The sequence below is a fragment of the Pogoniulus pusillus genome, chromosome 4, assembly GCF_015220805.1.
Source record: "Pogoniulus pusillus isolate bPogPus1 chromosome 4, bPogPus1.pri, whole genome shotgun sequence".
NCBI lineage: Eukaryota > Metazoa > Chordata > Aves > Piciformes > Lybiidae > Pogoniulus > Pogoniulus pusillus.
Genome location: NC_087267.1, coordinates 40324167 through 40349858, shown reverse-complemented (window position 1 = coordinate 40349858; position 25692 = coordinate 40324167). Strand labels below are relative to the sequence as shown.

The following is a 25692-nucleotide window of genomic DNA, read 5'->3' as shown; positions in this document are numbered from 1 at the left end:
AATTATTTATCTTTCTAGAAAAATGCAGCAATTATTTAGGTGATAAGAGGGATCACAAGAAGGCTCAAACATAGGAAAACAGCAGTATGGGAAAGCAACACAAGACACCTTAATACAACTGTGGATTCCACTTCTTTTCCAAATGTGTATGCCCTGCATGAGAAACAGCTTTTTTTTTTTTAATCAAAATCATCCACTAAACTATTTCTTTTCTTAGAATCACAGAATGGCAGGGTTTGGAAAGAACTTCCAGAAACGGAGTCCAACCACCTTACCAAAGCAGGATCACCTAGAGCAGGTCACACAGAAAAGCATCCATGTGGGTTCTAAAAGCCTCTAGATGAGGAGATTACACAACCTCTCTCGGTAGACTGTTCCAATGCTCTATAACCCTCACAGAAAAAAGTTTCTCCTCATGAGGTCAAATGTGTTCTTGACATCGTTTCACTTGAAGCTGCAATAGCTAGAGACCAGCTTAATTCCTCCAGTTGTACAGACATTACAGTATAGAGTCATAAAGCAGCAAGGAATCACAGAATGAGCCAGGTTGGAAAAGACCTCTAGGATCATTGAGTCCAACCTACCACCTAACCCTTCTAACTAAACCATGGCACTAAGTGTCTCATCCAGACCCCTTTTAAACACCTCCAGGGATAGTGAGTCCACCACCTCCCCAGTCACCCCACTCCAATGGGCAATCACTCTTTCCACAAAGAATTTCTTCCTAATGTCCAGCCTAAACCTGCCCTGACACAGTTTGAGGCTGTGTCCTCTTATTCTGTCACTGGGTGCCTGGGAGAAGAGACCAATCCCTGCCTGGCTACAAACTCCTTTCAGGTAGTTCTAGTCAGCAATAAGGTCTCCCCTGAGCCTCTTCTTCTCCAGGCTGAACAATCCCAGCTCCCTCAGCTGCTACTCATAGGGCTTGTGCTCCAGCCCCCTCAACAGCCTTGTTGTCTTTCTCTGGACATGCTCAAGCACCTCAACGTCCTTCTTGAATTGTGCGGCCGAGAACTGGGCACAGTACTTGCACTACACACCAGTAGGTGTGGCCTAACCAGTGCTAAGCACAGGAGCAGAATGACCTCCCCAGTCCTGCTGGCCACACCATTACTGATGCAAGCCAGACACCGTAGGCCTTCTTGGCCTCCTGAGCACACTGCTGGCTCATGTTCAGTCAGCTCTTGACTGGTACTCTCAGGTCCCTCTCTGCCTGGCTCCTCTCCAATCACTCTGTCCCCAGCCTGTAACACTGCATGAGGCTGTTGTGGTCAAAGTGCAGAACTTGGCACTTGGCTTTGTTAAAACTCATGGCACTGGACTGCGCCCATCTATCTGTCAGGCTGACAGATCTGCAACTTTCTGGGTCCTCCTTCCCACCTTTCTTGTGGACAGGCATCACAGTGGCCAGCTTCCAGTCTTCAAGGCCCCCTCCAGTGAGCTCCGACTATAGCTAAGTGATGGAGAGCGGCTTTGCTAGCTCATCTGCCAGCTTTCTCAGCACCCCAGGATGGATCCCATCTGGTCCCTTAGACTCATGAAGATGCAAGAGCCTCCACAAGTCCCTAACTACTTTTTTCCTGGATTATAGGGAGGCTGCTCTGCTTCCTCACCACACCTACGAGCTCAGGAGGGCAGCTGTCCTGAGGACAACCTCCCTTGCTACTGAAAATTGAGGCAAAGGTGGTGTTAAGCATCTCTGCCATTTCCTCATCCCTAGATGTAGGGTTGATCATGTTGCAGCTGCAAGACAAGCAACAAATTATTTTTCAAGCAAACACTTCCATGTTGTTTGCAACACAAGAAGTAGTGACAGTAACCTGTGTCTACCTCATTAACACTGCACAAATGGAAGACTGAAGGACAATTCTACCACTGCAATGTAGACTTCTGTCATCATCTATGAAGATCTCATCAGATCGACTACTCTGCAGTTACCTTCTCATGGCAAAACTTGTAGTATGTTTCAAAAAGTTGCCAGATTTTACTAAGTCCTAGAGAAGAGCCAAAATAATTTATAGACACAAACAACTGTTAAGAACCATTCTTTGGCGACAGCAACATGAAAGAACCTGCTTCCCGAGAAAGGAACACTATGAGGCTTGGTTTTCTTTCAGTTTAAAGATGTTGAACAGGAACAAGAATACCTACGAGGTATTTGAAATGAAAACAGACAGACTTCAAAAGAGCCAAATGCGGTGGTGGTAGTGGCAGAAATCACACCTACATAAACTATAAAATGCTCAACACTTGGTAAAGCCTCTGTGTCTTCACAGGCTACATAGTAAAATAATCTAGCATGGAAGACTCAAGTTCCGTTGTCAAGTTACTGACACGCAAAGTGATAAAGATACTACATTGTAGGATTCTTTCCTTGGTTTTAGAATCTGACAGGGGCAGGGACTGGGCTTAGGTAGAGAAACGCTAAGAATTGCTCCAAGAATTACTGCCAGCTATCCAGTCTTGAAGGTGCTAGAGATTAAAGGAGATGACACTGCCTCCTTTCTTGCACAGAAGAACGAGAGAAGAATTCATTAAGAAAGAAGAACAAAAAAAGAAAAAGGAAGATGAATTCAGATGCTGAGACATCAAACCATGAAGTTTTAAATGCTTAATGGAACACCGACTCTTACCACCCATATACTCAGAGTTCACTAGGATGCACATAACAGCTGAAACCAGACAATTTTTACTAACAAATTTAGTTCAGATGCATCCTTCATAATATTTACAGTCACACTTTCCTGTCTCATCCTGATGTTCTTTTATCTTCCCCTTTTTCCCTGTCTTCTATTCAAATTAACTCAACACTCTTGAAATAAATTAAAAAGCTTAAGTCTTTGACAAGTCAGTCACTTTAAGACTATTACACTCTATTGCAGCAGTTTTCAATATATCTCTTCTTTCACTGGTGCTCTCCCCTTCATAGGTATTGTCACACTGCATTTCCAAGTATTTCTTTCTTATCACAGTGCATGGATCCTATTTAAGTGGAGAGGCTCTATTGTAACATCTGGGGTAGGTTTGGGACTTAAGGCAAACTAAATTTTTTACTGTGACAGGAAATGAAACAACCAGGACTTCCTTTCCTAAGGCAATCAATGGTTCCAAGTATGCAATTCATGTAAAAAAAAAAAATCAGCCACTTTTTTGCTTTTCACTTTGATCCTCTCAAGTTTCAGTCCTTCACTATCACTATTTTAAAACTGTATTCTTTTTAATTACTACAAGAATTTAATTACTACTACTTAAGGCTCTTTGTAATATTTTGTCTGGATACAGATCAAATCATGCAGCATCACCACTGTATGGACCAAATTATTTTTTTTTTCTTTTTTAACAGCTGTCTATTTAACCAGAAATGCCTGCAGTCCTGAAAATTTTTCAGGGAGCAGAACTGAGAAAAGCATAAGGCAGCACTAAGGATTCACTGAAGTGCAATGACTGGTGTAACACTTCAGCAACAGCAGTTACTTGCTCTTCCTTCTTCATATACACAAACTTTCTGAGAAAGACCTGGCTCCCTTACTGGCGATATCTCTTCATTTTTGCAAAGCTATAAACTTACAGAGGGTTTTCTCCTAAACAATGCACTGTCTGAATGTTTCAGTCTACTTCGTACAGCATCAGCCAGACAATGGAAATAACAGAAGTGGTTCTGCAATGCAAGTGCTGTTCCTCTGTGAGATAAGTACGATCATGTGGGAGCCTTCACATTCAGACAGTAAAAATCAAGAACGCAAGTCAATTGTTGCCTGGACCCCATTCTCTGCACAACACTTAGGCATAAACAATGTTAAGCATCTTGTTGAATAAAAGCTTCATTGAGGAATATGTTCAGTCTGCTCTCTCAAGTCAAAAATATATTTCCTAATGAGTATTTTCACATTTTTAAAAATTCCTGGTCTTCTGATAGGAAATTTACTAGCACTCTAAACACTGTAGCAAAATTAAAAAGGTTGATTTCATACTCACTTCTACACTTCGTCTCTGCTGATAGATATATTATAGTCCCCCTACTCCAAATACCCTTGATGTCTTCCACCCTGGCCATTGCTTACTTAACATTTTTGTCTCCATTCAAATGGCTTCATTTTTAACATATTATCTTCTCTTTTAGAAACAACCTCAAAACTCACTTCTTTCAGCATGTTTTCCGTCACTATTTTCAGCTCCGATGCTATCTGCTCCCTCTCTTTTCCCTGAGCATATTGAAAATAAGAAAATTAAGATTCAAAGTTAACACAGAGAAACAAAGTTAAGTTAGGTGAATTCCTGGTAAGCTAACCTCTTCAATTAACTTTGAGATATAACATGTAAAAGGAAGTTAAACTTAGCTGACTACAGACTCCAACCTTCAGGAACACAGTGCAAAAACAGGCACTGCAATGGTATAAAGGATGCTACAGACCCGCTTTAAGAACACAGATTTTGTAAAACTGCCTTGCTGCCTCCATCTTTCGAAGGGAAGGAAAGGATGAAGTGACACAAGGACAAAAGACATGCCAGAGCCAGTGTCTGACTGGACTGCCTACCCTATTTATCCTGTCTTCCCCTTTACAACTTACTTATTGCCTCTGCCAAATTATACCAATAACTAAAGCTACTTTTCTGTCACAGAGCTTTGCGCAACCTGATCTAGTTGAAATGTCCCTGCTCAGTGCTGTTGATGGTGGACTAAATGACCTTTAAAGGTCTCTTCTGACCCAAACTACTCTATCATTCCATGACATTGCTATACATCAGGCATACTTTTCATACTAAAGGCCCATCTCAACCTAGGAATATTCTGGTTTATGTTTGGAAGCATCAGAATAATTCATTCTTTCACTGGCTTTGCACAAAACATGACTAACAACTTACCTCACATACAGAAAAATCAACCTGTATGAAAAGATAAAGCTTTCTTTTGCAACCAAATGACACCTAGTTTTCCTCATTTTAAACCTAACTGAATTTTACTGAAAAGAATGAAAACCATCTACCTGTTCACTAGATGGAAATACACCACGTGATGTGAAACAACATCCAAATCCAAAATTTTGTTAGTATTTGGTGACACCAACTAGAGGTGTCCAGAATTTCACACACACATAAAAAAAACATTGTGTTACTTGACTTGAAACAGCTCATTTGTAGCCTGGTTTCCCATCAGAGCAAGGATCTAGTGATTGTTTTCATTTCCATCACTACTTTGATGCTGATGAGCAGCTTCATAATTTGTCACAGAATTCAGGAAGACACTAAGTTTCATCAAAAAGTAAACCTATGAGCAAGCATAATCATGAAGCAGTTGCTCTCCACTAGGAAAAAAGCCCACACTGTGAACCAAATGACATTACCTTCATAAGGCAGAAGATAAAGGGGCTGGCTCTTTAATGATAAAAAACCCCTATACTGCAACATTTTAGGCTAACCCTTCAGATGGGAGCATGTTAAAACTAGGTATTGACTGAACATTTAAAACTGAAACTAGTATTGGTGTTTTGGACTATAAAAATGCATCATCCTCCTTTTTCCATCAGAAACACAACCACCAATCCTTTCTGTGCATAATCAAACTGTCATTGACTCTCAGTGAGCTAGGACTAGACAAAGAATGCATCTATTTCTGGACTCATCTCCTGATATTTGTTCCCCACTTCTATAGCACTTCATTCTCACATTATTTGGCTTTGTCTTCATATTTGGAATAATCTTCATCCTTCTATCAAGTTAAGAATCCCTTCAAAAAAAGAAAAATAAGGAGGAAAAATCCATGTGTCCTTGGATGTCTATCGACAAAGTTTTTGGCCTACCTAGCAGGCTACGACCAATTCAGAATGAAATGCTCTTTTTCCTTGCAATTCCAAGAGAACATCTACAGCCATCTCACAGCAGCAATGTTTTGTGATCTCTTATTAGACAAAAATAACTCACTAAAAAGTGAACATCCTGCAATTGAAACTCAGTATCTTGACTAGCTAAATGAGTCGATGACTACTCAGAAAAGGACATAAATGGAAAGGAAAATTTATTCCTAAGAACTTATGGATTTTTTCCTAAGTAAAGAAAGGAAAAACCTGAGGAAATAATACATAGAAATACAAGTTTTCCTTTGAGAAGAACTCCAAAATATTTAGACTCTGGAGCTAACATCTTCGACTTTGTGACATGTTACAGACCAGCACAGTTCCAAGGTTAATTCCAGCTCAGCTATCCTTCGGTGTGCAAGAGTCACTCAATTTAAAAGACTCACATGCCCTAAGTCATCCTTACTGCCAGCTGAGAGAGACTGACAGTTCCAGGAATTGTTCAAGCTACTCAACACTCAAAACTCAGCCATCAGTCTGGCTAGACAAATCCATGCTTTAGGCAGTCTTTTCTAGGGCCTGAACTTCTTAAGCTGTGAAGTTTAAAATCAAAGCTGAAGCTTTGGCTTTAGCTCCCTCACTTTTAAAGCCCAATACAGTTTTAAACAAGTGGATGATTATATAATGAAGTCGCTAGATCAAGTAGGATTTTCACTTTTAAGCCACACAACCTCCAGCTAGTGGACTCCAGATGTAATTTCACTGATATTTTTCCATTCTAGACACAGAAAACGTTTCCTGCTTTAGAAATGAAATAAAAGAATCTGCACTAGTCATTGGAAATCCAAAGCAGCAAAACCAATGTGTCTTACAAACTGGGCTCAAAGAAAACACCTCACTTGTCACTCACTGAGTGTGACCTTTAACACTTGATGCTGCTTTTTATTTCACTACTACCATTGGAAGAAAAGCTTACAATTCCTAAGAAACACTCTAACGAACATTCTGATTCTGTTTCTCTTTGTAAAACTAACACATTTTTCACAGGTGCCATTTGCAGCTTTTACATGTAATGTGAGGTTAGATTTCTTAAATCTCGCTCTGTAAAGCCCTAACATCAAAAGAAAGGTTTTTAAACAATTAACAAGATCGAAAGGCAGAGCTGAACCTTAGATTAAAAGAACAGAAAATACTTTATTAGTACATTTGATGAAAAAAAAAATCATATATGCTCTACAGTCTACATACTGTTTTCCTGTGTCTTTTCAGACAACTGACTTCACGTTTGGTTATTTAAAAAAGCTATATGAAGGCATTAGTAACTTTCACTTCTCACTTGTATCTGAACGTCTCATTGCAAAAGCATTTTCTGAGCACAACCCTAACAGTTCTATTTTATAAATACAGTTTGGTGTTTTTATAAACACCAAACTAAAACGAAAAACCACCAAACAACAACCTCAAACCCACCAAATCCAATTCTTTTTACCTTGCTCATCGAGAAGCTTTTTTGTAAGATCTTCTGCCTCATCTCCACAGTCTAACTCCAGAGGGTCATCATTAATATCCAGGTTCTCCAGCTCCAATTCTAAATCCTCACTCCCAGGTGCTTCCTTATTATCTTTGGCATCTTTAGAATCTAAGTAGAAGTTAAGTAGAAATATTAAATAAATATACAGTCATGATTAGAATACAGCAAGACTTGTGCTGCTGAAACTTCCCAGTGCCTTAGTCTTGTCAAAAGAGAAAGTGTGAGACAATGAGTATTTGCTTCTTGAGAGTATACTCTTAGGTCTCAATGGTCAGACATCCTTCATCCATACATTTGCAAATTGCACACATTTACCTACACTGGAATCAGCTCAAGACTGCCACCAGTTTTTAGTGCATAGGTTTGTTCTGAATTCTACCTTCATCAGATTATATGCATACATTCAAATGGAACAAGATATTAGTAAATTTAGCAATCCAGAGCCTAAATTGCTTAAAACAGATTTCCAGGACATCATATGGGAAATACAAGCAATAAATATTTGTACACTGGGAAGATCAGATAGAAAACCAATATCTTCCAAAAACTCAATAAATGATTACCACAAATCTAACTCAAAAAGAGAGACAGATTCAGATATAAATTCTAATTTAATGTTTGCACTGCATATTCTTCGTAGATGAACTGATTACAGAACTGACAAAATGAGGAAAACAAAGCAGTATACACGGCCAAAGGGAAACAAGATCTCAGAATAGAGTTAGAGGCCTTGAAGAAATAACTTGAAATAAAGAAGGCCAAATTAAAAAAAAAAAAAGTCTTGTTTTCCCTGAAAACAATCTCTAGATGAAAATTCATCAAGGAACAGTTAATATTCTTCTTAAGTAGCAACAGTGGTTCAGCATAAAGCATTTTTGCAAGAAATTAGTATTTACATTCTGCTTTTACAGGCCTCCATGCATCATTTGCAGACTAAGCTTCCTAAAAAAATAATTTTCAGGGCAAATAACCTTACTAAAACATGTAAAATTTTCAAACAAAAATGTGACAACTTGTACACACTGCATACACCACATGGAAAGAGCAGACTCAAAGCAGGCTACCTGTTTAGAATCACAGACAAAAATACTCCAGAATGGACTTTGGTGAGGTCTTTAGATCAAGATTCTGCTCAAAGTGGATGAGCACTGCATTCACACCACATTTAACTGAGATACTTTTCAGCTGTCTTCAAAAGTCTCTTAGAGATTCCATTCTCTCCAAGCAAGCTGCTCCAACAACTAATTATCCTCACAGGGCAATTTTAGAATTTAGCAGTCACAAAGAAGGCCATAAACTCTACAGCTGAAATGCCATTAATACTCAAGACTGACTTACTGCGCATATATTGTATCCCATCATAGCTAGTCTACCAATGCCTACCTGTGAACCTAAGGCTACATCAGATGATCAGAACCATCCAGGCTAACACAATTCAAAAGTGATATACCTTTAGAAATTTTAGATTTCTCACAGAAAAGTCATTATCTACTCACATTATTTAATCTCCATTTTTTCAAATTCTATCAATATTAGAATGTACTTAAGTACCACATCCAGATATAATCCCCATCCCACATAATTTCTTCCCTGAAAAATTAATCCAAACTCGTGTTGTGCCCTAATTACTGCAAATTATTAGAGACTCAATACTTCCATTAAATTTGTGTATTTGTGGAACAAGATAGGTTAAAAATACTCATCTAAGCATTCTACCTCTTGATTCATCTTTGCCAGAATCCTTGTTCTGGTAACATTTTTCATTGTCTTTAAACAAAATTGCTGGCACAAAAGCCTTTAAGTCAATGAGATTCTCATAGAAGTTTCTTGCATCTTCGTCTTCCCAGATACCTCCCTCCAGGTCATATTCTCCAGGCTTTCCTGGTGTGAAAATATCAATACCAGGTCCATGTTCTGCAAAAAACCACAAGAAAGTTATTTACACACATTTCTGATCTTCTAAAAGGAAGCACATTTCAAGATTTAAAAATACTTCTAGAAACATTATTTATTACCACCATGGTTTTCACTTCAATGTTGCAATGCATAAAGTGCTTTTAACAACCCAATCACAGGCAGTATCAAAGTCATATCTAGTGAAATCAAGCAGCACATTTAAAAATAGAAAAGAAAGCTGTAACAGACTGACTAAAGCAGCATAAAAAATAATCATTTTTGAATATGATGAACTGCACCTCCCTGTATTTTCAGGAAAGAAAGAGACACTTAAGCAGTACAGCTTTTAGGCAAAAGGTACAGTCATCATTTCAACATTTCTGAAAATAAAGTTTTATATTTAAGGTGTTGGACAGCTCTACCACAGAAATGCTGTACTCCCCCCTCAGGAGATCAGACAGCCACTACCCAAAATATACTTCAAATCAAATTTTTAACTGTATCAGATTTCAAAACACAAACATATACAACTTTTTAAATATTAAAAATGTGCATTCCATTAAGCGGAAATTATTCCATTACAAACATTTTTGATTCTACATTTATTCCTGTATTACCTGAAACATATCTAAAGTACATGGCGCATATGTTGATACCATAACTGCAGAGCACATAGAATGCTTATGGTTACGTATGAGGTTTAATTACTTCAAAAAACACGTGTTAGTTATTCATTGATATCCTTAAGCAGGAAGAATCCACCAGTAAAAGGGTTTGGTTAGCCTTCCCACCACAACCAAGCCAAATTCAGCATTTTGATTTGTTGAGAGGCATTCCTGCCCGTGGTGGGGAGGCTGGATCTTGATAATGTCCCTTCCAACCTAAGCCATTCTATGATTCTATTTTATGATTCTGCTGATTTGCTTTAGAAGATGTCCTACCCTCAGGTGTTGGCTTCTCTTGAGGAAGGTCAGGCATATTTTCATCCAAAAGATCAGCTAGAGACTGAGAATTTGCCAACAGCTTCTGATAAGACATTGCAAATTCCTCATATTGCTTGTGTCGATCTTCACTGAGCTCTCCTTTGGAGTGAAGAATGCGCCTACAAAAATCAAAGTTACAGTAAGGCAACCTTTTCCTTAAGACATATTTGAGCTATACTGAACTACTACCAATTTCTCTGAGCACAGCTAAGCTTCTCTCTGAGGGAACTGTGACAATTCTAATTCAGACTGAAACAGCAATAATTTGAACAAGGCCATTTTTTTTCCAAACAACCAAAATGAATTACAGCCATCAATGTAAGGCAAGCAGTCATAGCTCTAATTCCAATGACGAAAGAGAAAGTTCACATAGGTTTTGAGTATGAACATCCTGTAACAATCCTGCACTATGCAAAGGCTTTTGTATTAAGTCAAAATTGGATAAAAAATTGTTTGCATCTGTAATAATACACTTCTGTGCTGCTCACATTATTAAATGAGTGATGATTGCCAGGACACTCAAAATAAGATGCATGTCAAAACCAGCCCATTCATTTTCCAATAAATCCAGATATTTCAAGGCTAGCAGTCCAAATTTAGAGAAAATATTTGTTTTCTTTCATGAAACTATCCATACTTATTTTAAATCTCTTGTCAAAAACAACTTGCATTTGAAGGAACATACTTAGAAGTGCACACTGAAGCAGTTTCAGGCTTACAATCAGACCAGCGCAACTTCATTTTCTTACCAATTAAGGATTTTGGATTTCAGACAACATCAAAAACTTTCAGTAGTTTCAACCAAATATACAGAACAAGGCAATCTCTGCTGGTACAAAGCTTGCCACAACAGACTAATCAAAGATTGTCATCTTTGAGCAATTATCTTACTCTTGGTTAATGCAAAATCAACAGCAATGTCCTAGTCTGTCCTCAATTAAGGAAAATGCACTTCTCAGGAGCCTATCTGTGGCTTGATTCACTCTGCTTCAATAGTTCTTATATGGAGAAAGTTCATTACTTGAGATTGGCTGAGCTGTCTGGGGGCCCACTACAGCAAAGATAAAAACGGCCTCAGATGAAATACAGAATTTTCAAAGGGAAGCTGACAGGATGAGCTTGTCTAGCAAGTTTCCAGTTTGTTTTACTAGCATTATTCAAGCTACTGTAACTTTGGATTAACTCATTGTAAGCACTGAGAATGGAGAATGCACTCTGCATGAGATGAAAACAATGGACATTTTAAGTAAGGTGAACACGTCGCAATTCCTAAAGCAGGTTGTGGCATCACATTATCATTTAAGCACCAAGTATACAGTCACATTCTTGCCAAGGGACTCAAACAAGTTGAGGGGTATCAATCTTAGGTTTTCAATTTTACAGTTAGCCCAGAATTAGAACTCATCTTTGTATGCAACACATTCACGGGATAAGCAAGAAAAATCTCTCACTACCTGCTGAAAACAAAAACTTGACCTAGACATCTTATTAGAGGGCAAGGAACAGTAGCAACAGCAAAAAGTTCTATTTCTTGATCCTCTTACAAAACATGCCTAGACAACACATTTTACTTGCTCTTGCAAAGTGGGGCAAGAAAGATGAACAAATTAAATAACCACTGATGATTTCTGAAGTGCAGTTCAGTCTAGATTGAGGAAACATGTCAAATGCCAATTCATAGCCTTCCCATGGAGACAGCTATCCATTAGGTAAATATTTTAAGCTTAAAATATACCAGTAGCCTCAAACATGAGCACTGAAGTTCTGTGCTATTACTAAAAAGCAAAGTGCTGTAACAACAGTGTAAGAGTTTCAGTTCTCAGTTTCAGTTCCCAAGAGGCAGGTGTTAAAAAATTCAAGAAGCTAAAGCATACCAAGCAAACTTTAAGCAGCACAATTAATTTCTGAATGCAATCAGAAGTACAGCATGCAGTACTTCTCTTACTTTACATCTCTTCACAAAGTGCCAGGAGGCAGCTTTTAAAAATATCCTTTTAGGCAAAAAAAGTTTCTTCTGTCTCTCACACTCATTTTTGAACTCTCACACTAGAAGTTGTGAATCAAGGTATCTCCTTCCAGTGATAGTCTGCACAGACTTTGCTGTATCCTCAGCTGCATAACCAAACAACCATTGAATTCCACCATCAAAGCCTAACGCAGAGTAGTCTTCCAAGTTACCCACTTGCCAAGACACTTGAGACCAGTAACGCTTTAATTTTGCCTGACTCAGCAGGTATCATAATATTGAAGCAGTGTTAAGGTTGGCTAGCATGTTAGTTTTCAATTAACTTAACCAATCTGCACAGCTTGAGTTATTTCAGTCACTCTAACAGAAATAAATTCAATAGGTTTTACCTGACAAAACAACATAACCTAAACATATGGCACTGCTGATGAAGAAGAGGGAATCGTTCACTCCCTCTTCATTTCACTGGTTCAGGGGTAACACTGGAAATAAAAGCTGCTCCTATCAGTCAAGTGGATCAAGTTTAAAACACAAAAGACTCTTTTCTCCAATGGGTTTACTACTGTTGTTTTGGTTTTTTTTTTTGTAAAATAAACACACCAAAAAAGCCACAAAAAAACCCAACAAAGAAAGAAGAGGGGGGAAAACCACAATGAAAAAAACACATCTACATGATAGCTTTACCCAAATCCACAGTTTAGGAAGATTTCTATAGTTCACAGGTTACTTACTACTCAAGTTTCCATCTTGGATTTCAAGCCTTGCACTTTGGTAACATGCACATTTCAAACACATCTCTTTGTTATACACATATGGTCAGTAAGTAAAATTAGGCAGGGAATTTTATCTCTTGTTTCTTTAGCAAAACTTACTCCCCAGCTATTATTAAGCAGTTAAAACAAGCACCTTAAAGTTTAGACAGAGATAAATAATTATCTTAATCCTGCGATAAAAGATAATTTGTCCTGTATCTTCTCCAAACACAGCACTGCACCCAAGTTCATAGGGACAATTCAGAAGAAAAGGTGCATAAAGTGGTCCTGAGTATCCTCTACCCAAAGCCATTGTAATGATGAGCTTAGGTCAGGCTCCTCAGGGCTCTATTCAGTCACTTTTTTCCAGCTGTGCAAGTAAACATTACGTGATCTGTGAGAGGGAAATACACTTGACTTTCCTCTTCATGATTTAACATTTTTTATATCTCTTGGAAAATTTTCTCCACTCTGTGTTCTGAACCTATGATATAAAATACTCATTGAAATCCCAGCCAGAACCAGTGTGCCCAGAACCAATTCTCATTGTGCATAAGTTTATATTCATTAACTTAGTTCTTTAAAGTCAACAGCACACTTTAAGGCACTTGCAGAAATAATAGTAGCTCAAAAAGCAGTTAATGCTCCTGTGAAACATCACACTTCACTGACCAAGACCAGACAGAACTGCAACACAATGGATCCAAGCTTAAAGCCTTGGCTTGGAAACATCAAATTTTAATGTGTTCCAAACATACATTTGGCTCTGGACTGATGTTCAGCCTTTTAGTTGAAACCTGTGTTGACACACAGTAATGCTGTCTGTGCTTACACACAGCAGCATGTTCACTTCTATCTGCCTGGAGTGTTTCCAAGGGGATTTAAGAATGATTGTGTTTTAAGACCAGCAGTTGGGTCTAGGCTGGCTCAAATCATGACAAGTTAAAAAGCATTTAAAAAAAAAAAATTGGTGAGCAATGTAATCAGTATTCAGACTTCAAATATATGTGTATTGATACTCTTTGTAGCTTTGCATATAGGCATTTAAATTACATCAAACAAGTTGTCTATGCTCTCCAATATTTTAAGACTTAAAACTGGCCCATGTAAAGGGTATGAGATACCTTGTTTACCTAACCTATTTTTCGCTCTATCTTGGTACACTGAAGGAAGTAAATATGCCAAAACCATTGCGGATTATGCTCTATTAGATATCTGTGGGTGGAATGGGAAAAAACGGATTGTGATGACATGAAAAGAACAGCACCAGCTGGGAAGGAAGCATTACTGTCATGTTGCTAAGGAAGCATCACTACAATAATAAGAGTTAACAGAATTCAACTAAAAGTCAGCCTCCGTTTTCTTTAAAGGTATTAAAAAAACCCAAACCCCAAACAGTCTGTTAAGTATTCAGACTAAATTTAGACGTTTCTTAGATGCACTGCAGAACACTCTCATCTTCTACACACCACTAATGGACTCTGTTTAAAAGTGCTGCAACAAATTTAGACATTTCATACATAAACTATTTTTTTCCATAATAAAAAACAACATTCAAGTGTCACCTGTTTTGTCTTTCAATATTTTGTAGCTCCCTGTGGTCCCTTTTCAGGTGTTTGGTCAAAGACGTAAAGTATTCCTTCAACAAGTTCTGGAAGGGTTGTTGTTTCTCTGGGCTAATTATCTCACTAGGAGGAAAGCTCAAGTTAAACTTCTCTGCAACAGTTTTTACTTTCCTTGGTACCAAACCAGCAATGTCATCTCCACAGTGCCGACAAAAGCTGATAACCACAGAAACATGAGTGTGGGATTCTCGATCAGCATTAATAATATTTTTAAGCTGCTCATATATTAAAGACAGACCTTCCTTGTCAGTGAAAATTCCAACTATTGTCAATTCTGCAATGAAACGCAAATCGGTTCTTAACTTGGTAATGTTTGGAGTTTTCTCTTCTTTCCTTGCTTCAAAGTGTTTTTTCCAAGCCTGAAGTAACGAAGGAGCAAAATCAGCATAGCGCTGGTGAAATAGGGAACACAAATGCACAGCACAGCTCACATCTGATATTTTCAGTTTGGCTTCTACAATGGAAGCTACTGCTTCTGCAATGTATTTGCTTAAATTCAGGCTATTAAAGTCATGAGACAAGGAGTCCCTTTGTTGCTCAGTGATGGTTTTTAGCTTCTTCACAAAAGCTGTGTTCTTCTTCAGACTGGAATCCAGTCTGCTGAAGAAGTTCTCTTCAGGGCGATTGTCTGGAGCATTCTGGTTTTTGCTGCGAAGCTCTTTTCTTGCCTGATGGCGTTCCCAAGCTTCCTGATGGAGTTGATGTGCTTCCTCTTTTTCTCTAAAAGAAAAAAAATTAGATACTTGCATCACAGAATCTTATTTTCAGGTTAACAATGCAAAGCAATAAAAAGTCAGCTGGAAAACCTCTAGTAGCTCTAAACACAATTTCCCTTTAACGCTGTGTTTTAAACTATTTAACAAGTTAATGCTAGAAAGCTCAAGCACCTGCTTTATAAACCCTGTTTACTTTTTTTGCTGCAAAACGCAATTACTACTCATTACAGAACGAAATTTCTGTGCAAATTAATGTGTTCAACACATTAATCACAACAGATTTAGAAAATACAAAACAGAAAACACCATTTATTCCAAATGAAGAACAGGACAACAAGCTTTTAGCAGGTTACTGTATTATGCTGTCTAGGGAAATTTTCTATTCCCAGTCTGCCGAAATCACACAGAAAATTTTAAATAGGTGCAGTAGATCTGTCCCAGATAGAATTTGGCAATGACATTGCCTCAGTCTTAGGAAGTGATGCATTTTAAAAAAAAAAGTCCAGAATCTTTGTTTTATCAGTCTAAAGATGCTGCCTTCAACACTGTAGTACCGTTTGATAACATACTAAAACATACTGTTCCGGAAATACCACACATCACAGGCTCTATTCTGTGTTTGCCAACCATGTTATCAATTGTCAGTGACTGATTAAAAGAAATTACAGCCAACCCTCACAGCAGATTTGCTCCAGTTACGGTCTCTGGACCTGTTAATGCCTGTCTTCCCAACTTTATGAAGTTAACACTTCTCCATCTGCAAAGAAACTGCTTTTTCATTCCAAGAGGTTATCACTTGAAGAATGCTATCAAAAAATAGACTATTAAGAGTCTAAATGAATTATAGGTGAAAACTCAAACCTACTTAGAATTCATAAAGCACACTCAGCTAGTCATGTAAACTTTATAATACTACATACAACTTACTATGAGCCACTCAAAGAGCTCATCTTTTATAACTTTGCCCACAAACATGACAGCAGGGCTATAGCATTTGGTGCAATTAAGTCATTAAAAGACAACTTACTTGAGCTGAGCAGCTGCTTCTTCTTGTTTCTTTTTCTCTTCCTCTTGTTTCTTTTTCTCCTCCTCTTCAAGTTTCTTTTTTTCTTCTTCTTCTTTCTTTTTTTGCTCCTCTTCTGCCTTTACTTTATCTTCCTCTTTTTTCTTCCGCTCCTTGTCTTCCTTTTTTCTTTTATCCTCTTCCAATTTTTTCTTTTTATCTTCAGGAATCTTTAAAGTCTCTCTCTTCATGCCAATCTTGACATCTTCTTTTGGCTTCTCCCTAGTGCTAGTGCTCACTGGTCGCCTTTCACTGAATTCTTTTTCTTTATTATTTAATGGAGATTCTTTTTCTTCCATATTTGCTGACTTTTTGCGCTCAGCTGGCATTATGTTACCCAGGCAAGTCTGTAGAATCAGGAAAAGAAGTACTTTTAATTTAACATTTAATTTGTTGGTATGTTAGTCACTTGCCCTGCCCAGCTAATATGGCCATATTAGCCATACTCTGTTTTTAACAAAGTAACACAACTCATGAATGCCTGACTCAGCACAAAATGTAAGTTTAAGGGAAGTTTTCTTGAACTAAAGAATGGACCTAACAACAGATAAAAACTAGATCATTTTGTTATAGTGTTAGAGTGCGAAGTTCTATGAACTGTGAAGTAAAAGCACTTTAAGTTTCTGCCGCATGATAAATACAGGATCTTGGACCATAAACAGAAGTCCATCTGAAAAAAAAAACCAAGATGGGTAAGTAAATGCTTAATTGATCAGTACCTCATTGACTTTTCTACACATTTCCTAATATTTTCCCTGCCTTCATTTGCGATCACAGGATAATGCACATTAGACAGGACCTCAGGTGTTCAAAGTCAGCTATGAGGTCAGGCAAGTTTACTCTGGGCTCCAGGTTTGACAACTGCCAAGGAAGCAGACTACACAATCTCTCCAGCCAATCTTCTCCAATGCCCAAGTGTCCTCACTGTGAAAAGGCATCATCTTGCTCCCCTCTTCCCCTCACTGCTCCCAAAATTTTCCCAGTCATCTCAAGCACTCTTCACAAGTATAGCCCAAGTACCAGTTAGAAGAACAAGTTGTGCTGACTCAGATGTATGCACAAACCTCCCTGCCAGCAAAACAAGTAGAAATAACAGCAGAAAGGTTACAGTCGTCAAGAGTTGAAGTGTCCCATTTGTATTGCTCTCTACCCAATATTCTCCTGGGGCTTGCAAGAGGTTTAGCATTCTCGGGGCCCCTCACCCTCTAAGTGTCAGTTTCATTTGCCTAAGAATACAAAACAGAACATATTTTGAGCAAGATAGGGCAGAACAAGTTAGATTGGAAAGAATGTGTGCAGGTCAGCTAGTCCAATCCCCTGCTCAAAGTGAGTCCAATCAGATCAGGGACTTGACTAGCTATGTTTTGAATATCTTCAAGGATGGAGGTGTAGTGGATGCCTCTGGGCCCCTGTTTCAGAATCTGCATATCAGAATAATGGAAAAGCTCTTCCTAATTTTGTCCTGGAATTTGCTCTGCCCAGTCTTGTGTATGTTTCTGCTCATCCTACCCCTGTACAGCTTTCATAAGAACTCAGCTACTCTATGCTCTCCCTTTAGTTTGAGCAGTAAGACTTACTGCTCTCTTTACAGATTAAGAAACCCAGTTCTCTCTGCCTCTCTTCAGATATCACATTCTCCAGCCTTTTATGATCTTAGTGGCTCTCCAGCGGATTTACTCCAGCATGCCAATGCCTTTCTTCACAGTATCACCAAGGTTGGAAGAGACCTCACAGATCATCAAGTCCAACCCTTTACCACAGTGCCCAAGGCTAGACCATGGCACCAAGTGCCACATCCAACCTTGCCTTGAACTGCCCCAGGGACGACGACTCCACCACCTCCCCAGGCAGCCCATTCCAGTGCCTAATGACTCTCTCAGTGAAGAACTTTCTCCTCACCTCGAGCCGAAATTTCCCCTGGCGCAGCCTGAGGCTGTGTCCTCTTGTTCTGGAGCTGGCCACCTGAGAGAAGAGAGCAACCTCCTCCTGGCCACAACCGCCCCTCAGGTAGTTGTAGACAGCAATAAGGTCACCCCTGAGCCTCCTCTTCTCCAGGCTAAACAACCCCAGCTCCCTAAGCCTCTCCTCGTAGGGCTTGTGCTCAAGGCCTCTCACCAGCCTCGTCGCCCTTCTCTGGACACGCTCAAGCATCTCAGTGTCCTTCCTAAACTGGGGGGCCCAGAACTGAACGCAGTACTCGAGGTGTGGTCTGACCAGTGCAGAGTACAGGGGCAGAATGACCTCCCTGCTCCTGCTGACCACACCACTCCTGATACAAGCCAGGATGCCACTGGCTCTCTTGGCCACCTGGGCACACTGCTGGCTCATGTTCAGGCGGGTATCAATCAGTACCCCCAGATCCCTCTCTGTCTGGCTGCTCTCCAGCCACTCCGACCCCAGCCTGTATCTCTGCATGGGGTTGTTGTGGCCAAAGTGCAGCACCCTGCACTTTGAGCTATTGAACCCCATCCCATTGGCCTCTGCCCATCTGTGCAGGCGGTCAAGGTCCCGCTGCAGAGCCCTTCTGCCCTCCAGCTCAGTCACATCTGCCTCTGTTCTTGGAACAGAGAACAGGATGTGGTGTCCAGATGTGGTTTTGTAGGCACCAAATGGGGGAAAAAACTCACCTTCCTCAACGTGCTGGTTAACTCTTGTTACTATAGCCTACAATGGAACTGGCCTTACTCCAAGGACATTCTCCTGACTCATGCTCAGGATCAAATAGGGTCAGATAGCAATGAAAGAGGCAATTAGAAGCACCTAAGCCTTGTTTACTTCAAGCTAATTGATTTCCTAAAAAATTAACATGCATATATTTATGTGCTTCAAGTTAAATTCATATATATGCAGGACTGATGGGATACAACTGCATGTGACACCTCGTGAAGAACCATCCTGTACATTTCACTAGTGACACCAGTTTGACTTCAAATTGCCAACCCTATTCCCATCTAACATTTAATTCAGACCACATGATGAAGATAGGCTAGATTCACATATTTCTTGTATTCACTCAACAAAACAGATTATGAGAGACTTGCACTCCAATTAAATGTCGAATGCTTCTAGTATTCTTTTTAACTACTTTGAAAGATACTTACAAGACATCACGGTACAGAAAATATCCAAGTATTTCACAATCACTCTCAAACATTAAACCAACAGATTCATATACTGACTTTCCTGTACAGAACATTGCATAACAATTTTTAAGATGCTTGTCAAGGACTTCTGAACAAACTTGCTCACAAAAATTCAGAGTGCATTAAGATATGAGCAGTGACAGCCTACTAATGGAGAACCTGCTCAGGACACGGCCTCTTTGACAGCAATTTGCAACAGTACCAATAAAGAAATGTTTCTAACACAGCAGTTTGAACAAGATCTAGCAAATTTGGCACCATAATGCATGTCTATGACTAAAAGGTTCCACAGCAATAATTATTTATTAATCTTTTCTCACTACAAATCCGTATCAGGAATTTCATCCGTTTGTGACAGCAACAACTCATTTGCCCACCATTTGACAAATGAAGTTTGAAGGCAAAGCTTTTAGCATTTAAACATCACTACAATAGTTTAGTAGTACAATTAGGTCCATTATAGCATTGTACGAACTATCCAGTAATTCTCTTAAAATAAAAAAGCTATTTTTTTAAGTGTTAGATTCTAAAAGATAATAAATTGAGGGCAACCCTTCAAAATAAAAACATTGGGGAAAAAAGGATGCTTGAGTAAAGAAATGCTGGAAATGATTCCAATGTCATGATTCCAATACTTTGTTGTTAGTAGGGTAATTAAATTATGAATTGGAAAACTGAACAAACTACTAAACAAAACATCCAGCTACACAGGTAACATTTACAACATGGTCACTTACTGAAATTATTACAGTACTCACACTCTTATTAAATTTAGGAACTCAGAATTCTGTTTTAAAGGCCCTTCCAACATTTGCTCTTATAAAAGTAAAATAAAGAAGACACCAACAAAAGAAAAGAAGCATCATCATCAGGTACACTGTGACTTGGATCACAAGGCTGTGTTAGCCACTTCTCTACTATGAACAGTGGGTGACCAAAAAAACCGCAACAATCTAGTTGAGAGTAGATTTCTGCCCTGTGGTGTGTTACTATACTCCTCACTACCCACTATGCATATAGCTCCTTATCTCACAAACCTTTCTGATTGTACTGTCAGTTTGCTTATGTCTACCCACCACCGATAGCAGGAGACAGGCAGGGTGGTTGCTGCCTCCAAGCTATACTGATTCACGAGTGCACACGAGTGTCAACTACCAACACAGAGCTACCAACTGAGGGCATGCTACTGCCCTTCCATTTCCTTGCCCTCAGCAAGAATGTGAATTCAGACCTCATCACTGCTCAGCTGACAGTTACCACAGATCTGTAGAAATTTTATACCTTCAAGACCTCCACCTAATTTGACTGAAAAGTTCAAAAGTTGTGGGAAGCAGTAAAAAAAAACACATACAGGCAGCAGGCTCATCTGCATGTCATTTCCACAGGCAAGAAAGCGGAAGATACACAGTTTTGTCCAGATTAAAGGAATGGTAAAGAAACATTAAAAGAAAATTAATCATTAGGAGAACATCTATTAATGCCTAATGTTTATGTGAATGTGCTAATGAAAAAGCACAATGTGAAACTCTGGAAGCCAGTAGACAGAACTGGTGAAGCAGAACAACTGAAAACTATGAAGGATGGAAAAGGTAAGTGCAGAAGTTCCTTATGCTTTTGGACTCTCAGCAGCCCACTTCTGTTGTGACATTTAGATGCTTGAACGTTGCAGCTTCTCAGATTTGTCATTTACAGACACCATTTTTCCAGATAGTTTTAAAACTATTGTTTTTCTAACTATCTGACCTATCTTAACTCAGTTATGAATTTTTTTTATTGTACCTGAAAGTCTACTTCAGGGTTTTTTTCATATTAATCTCAAAATTGGAAAACTGATTAGAGTGGATTCACGAAAATCTAGGCTCACAAGCCCTAACAAATAGGTCTTGAGATACACAGGCAACGTAAGGGAAAGCACCTATGTACTTATTTTCATGGAAACCAAAGATTCATAGATACTTAGATTCAAAGATACTCAGCAACATGAATCTAGTCACTACTCAAAAGGATAAACATCATCAACCTGGCCTGATATGTTCAAATCTTCTTAGATCAATAAAAACAGCCCATTGCCACAGACTGCAGCACTATAAACCAGAATCTAACTCTGTGTGAACATGTGTATGAAGGGAAGAAATGCAGTTTTATTAAACTAAGTCTATTGAGATTCTTCACATTCTTCTTTACTGTGCTACCCTAGTACTAAAGGGGTAAGGGAGATAAGGAATGCAGGTAAGATGTTTCACTTCTGACTGGCTGAAAAACATCAAAAAGCAACAAACGTCTTCGTCATATGAATCCACATAACTCAAAAACTAATTTTCATGACTGGAAATGCAATTAAACTTTCTCTTAAAGTACGGGAAGTAAAATACCATGGTCAGGCAGAAGAAAATAAACCTAACCCAAAGTTTTGAAAGAGGAGACATAGTGCAGAGAAAAAAGTCCCTACGCACACTGGCAGGGAAAGCAGGTTTCCTTAACCAGCCGAACAGTTTTACTTTCGGTTCCATACACGTCGAGAAGACGTTTTGCCTGCAAGAACGCACTTTTCAGTGGGAAAAAGTGGCCTACAGACAAGACACTAAACATATGCGGATCAAAAGACTTCTTAGGTAATAACGCTCCTCGCATGCTTCGGAACACCCCTACACATGTCAATCCACGCAGGCAGGCTCTTCAACCAGCCAGGCATCTTCTCGGGCCCTGCCTTCTCCGTTCACACCAGCAGCCTAAGACACAAACAGCCACCTGCCCCTCTCCCTGCCCCGGCCTGCCCGTGCCCTGCAGGCACCTTCACAGTAGCCCTTCCTTCTCTCTGCTCTCCTCTGGCCCGGAGAAGCCTCTCCTCGCGCCGCCTCACGGCCCCCGCCTCTGACAGGCCCTGCGCCCTCCCACCGTCTCCTCCGAGCCCTTTCCCCTACACGCCACGGCACCGCCCCACACTCCGGGCCACCCGGCGACCCCATTCTGCCCAGCCAGCTGCTGCTCCCGCCGCTACCTGTGCCCGGTGCAGACATCAGCCCGGCCTCCTGGGGAGCACCAACTCCTCCGCTCACCGCAACCGCCTCCCTGACGCGTAAGGCCCCCTCGCTCTTCTCCCTTCACGACGCCCGCCGCGCTCCCCGCCGAGGTGGCCTCCGCGCTGCCTGATAGGCAGCACTGGGCCGGCCGGGCCGGCGACGCCCGCCTCGCGACGTTCAGTCGTGATAGAAATGAGGACGACGTCTACAAGAGCCGTTGCCGCCGCCCCGGGTGGTCTGAGAGCTGTGGTTCTCAACGGCCGAAGGTCAGGCAGCGCGCGCGGGCAGCCCCAGGCTGGGTCCTGACTGAGCGCGGCCCTGCTCGGGTTACCGGGAGGCTGCGGAGGCGGAAGCGGAGGTGGCGGAGGGTGGGGGCTCGGTGGTGTCGCCGGACGCGTCCTTCACAGCAGTGGCGGGGAGTGGGCCATGAATGGCGCTTCCTGGGTGACTTAAAGCACGAGTCGTCCTGTCGCTCCGCGTAACGTCACTGCCGTGACGTGCCTTTGGCCGTGAGGCGTCACGGCGCGTCACTCTAGTTGCCAAGGGCGGCCTTTCTGAGGGGGCATTGCGGCGGCTGTACTCTGCGGGTGAGCACCAGCTGTGGCGCTCCCTGCTCTGTGCTGATGTTACCATGATAAATACTAGCATAGCAGTGGCATAATGCCAAGTTATTACGTAATCGATGTTTTACTCGTAGAATGCTTTGGGTTGGAAGGGAGCTTTATAAAGATCATCTAATCCAAGTGTTCCTGCAGTGAGCAGGGACACCTTCAACTAGATTAGGCTGCTCAGAGCCCAACCTCATTGTAAAAAATTCCATCCTTAGATGTAGTCTAAATCACCTCTCTGTTAGTCTACAACTGTCAACCCTCACTGTTTCCTAACAGGCTCTGCTGAAAAGATTATCATTGTTTGATAGACCCCCTTTAAGTAGTGAAAGGGAGCAATTAGAATCATAGAATCAACCAGGTTGGAAGAGACCTCCAACATCATCCAGTCCAACCTAACACCCAGCCCTAGCCAGTCAACTAGACCACAGCACTAAGTGCCTCAGCCAGGCTTTGCTTGAACACCTCCAGGGATGGTGACTCCACCACCTCCCTGGGCAGCCCATTCCAATGCCAATCACTCTCCCTGTGAAGAATTTCCTCCTAACATCCAGCCTATACCTCCCCGGGCACAACTTGAGACTGTGTCCCCATGTTCTATTGCTGGTTTCCTGCGAGAAGAGCCCAACCCCCACCTGGCTACAAACTCTCTTCAGGTAGTTGTAGACAGCAATGAGGTCACCCCTGAGCCTCTTTTTCTCCAGGCTAAACAACCCCAGCTCTCAGCCAGGGATCGAGATCTCCCAGGAGCCCCCTCCAGGATGGAGCAACCCAAACTTTCTCAGTCTTTCTGTGTTCCAGTCCTTGGATCATTTTTGTAGCCTCTTCTGAACCCACCCTAACAGGCCAGTCTTCTGCTGAGGACTCCGTAGCTGGACGCAGCACTTCAGGTGGAGGACTTAGCGGAGCAGAGTGGAGTGGCACAGTTGCCTTCCTCGACTTCCTCCTCTTTCTTTCTTTTTTTTTTTTTTAGTTCAGCCCAGGATACTAAATCTGGTACCTCAACTTCATACTCCTGTCATCATTCATGTCTGGACATCTGAAAGCATTTTACAATGGTAAATTTAGTTGCATGGTACTTAATTTATTTGAAAGACTCATGATCTGTGTGTCCTGGTGTGGTGTCAGCTTGTTGAGTTGTCCAAGCTGGAAAAAGATGGCACAATCCAGAATTTCAGAGTGTGAATCTGGTATTTGTTTTACATTTAGACTCCAGATACTGACAGAAGCTTTTTCTGAGGTATGGGAAAGTTTTTTTACATCCCTCTAGACTCAGGACAAGCACACAGAAATATTTGGCCATGACAGCAAGCGCAGGCCTGGATGTGCATAATGAGATTATTCAGCTGTTAAAGCCACCTTTTATTCAGAATCAAGAGTCAGCCCAAATATAAAGACTCAGTTTACTGATGCAGACTTTTAGGTGTTCTCTGCCACCTGGTACAGCACTGGACAGGTTTGGTTTCCTGACTGTTGTTTAACTTCACTGTTCGTTTTGCAGATGTACCTAAAAATCTTTCTGGGAAAGTTTGGAAGGACAAAGTCATTTTTCTTACTTAGATCATTCAAGTGTCCCTGCTACACAAAGAATTCATTTACTTGCCAAAATATTTTAAGTTAGCAGATTGATTAAATGAGTGGGGAAGTGGAGAAAATCCATGTGCTAAACAGAGGAAGAAAGAAGTTTTAAATGGGGGAGGTGATTCCATATTAGTGCAGGTGCTTTATTTTCCAAAGGCACCAATCCTGTAGCCTGTCAGTGCATGCCTCTGAATTACTGCTTTTGGGAGTTGAAGAGGCAGACTCAACATTGTATTAGGCTTAGGTATTGGTTTCAGTGGCAGTATGTGGAATGTTGGCTTATCTTCCTTTTGAGCATAATACTGCTGTATTTTCTAACATGAATAAAATGCATTATCACTAAAATTTTGAAAGGAAACGAAAGCTGCTTCTGTATTTATAGCACATTTCCTTGTACCTATGACTATGTTGAAACTGTCTGTTCTAAAGACCATGCAAGTAAATCTTGTTTCATTTTTGTCTGATAGCTCAGAATGTTTTTCCTTACAAATCACCTGATTGTTTTATGGCTATTTACATATTAATTTTTCCTACTACCTAACAAAAGAAATCCAGATAGATCTTATTGCCTGAGTCTCAGATATGAAGTACATCTTTATTTTAATTCCTGAAACTCTTCTTCCCAATGTTTCATAGAATGGTTTAGGTTGGAAAGGACCTCAAGGATCATCCAGTTCCAACCCCCTGCGATAGGCAGGGACACCTCCCACTAGAACAGGTTGCTCAAGGCCTCAGCCAGCCTGGCCTTGAACACCTCCAAGGAGAGAGCAGCGGCAGCCTCTCTGAGCAACCTGTTCCAATGTCTCACCACCCTCGCTGTAAAGAACCCTTTCCTAACACTTAGTTTGAATCTCCCCTCTTCCAGTTTAAACCCATTACCCCTCATCCTGTCATTACAAGACCTTGTAAATAGTCCCTCCCCATCCTTCCTCTAGGTCCATTTCAAGGTACTGGAAGGCCACTATAAGGTCTCCCTGGAGCCTTCTCTTCTCCAGACTGAGGAGCCCCAACTCTTG

General features: G+C 40.5%; 1 protein-coding gene across 4 annotated transcripts in view; it reads right to left on the bottom strand.

Moving 5' to 3' along the window:
• The window catches only part of UPF2 (UPF2 regulator of nonsense mediated mRNA decay), a 68151-nt gene extending 45159 nt beyond the window's left edge, over window positions 1-22992 (bottom strand). The window contains exons 1-7 of one of the 4 annotated variants that reach the window (XM_064142650.1): window positions 22466-22992; window positions 16289-16671; window positions 14486-15265; window positions 10161-10321; window positions 9040-9237; window positions 7282-7431; window positions 4140-4202 (exon numbers count right to left, since the gene is read on the bottom strand). In XM_064142650.1, the coding sequence (XP_063998720.1) occupies window positions 4140-4202; window positions 7282-7431; window positions 9040-9237; window positions 10161-10321; window positions 14486-15265; window positions 16289-16653 (1717 nt within the window). In that variant the 5' untranslated portion in view covers window positions 16654-16671; window positions 22466-22992. The remainder of the gene's footprint in view (window positions 1-4139; window positions 4203-7281; window positions 7432-9039; window positions 9238-10160; window positions 10322-14485; window positions 15266-16288; window positions 16672-22465) is intronic. The other 3 variants (XM_064142648.1, XM_064142652.1, XM_064142651.1) reach the window with 3 other exon arrangements.
• Window positions 22993-25692: the final 2700 nt, after the last annotated feature.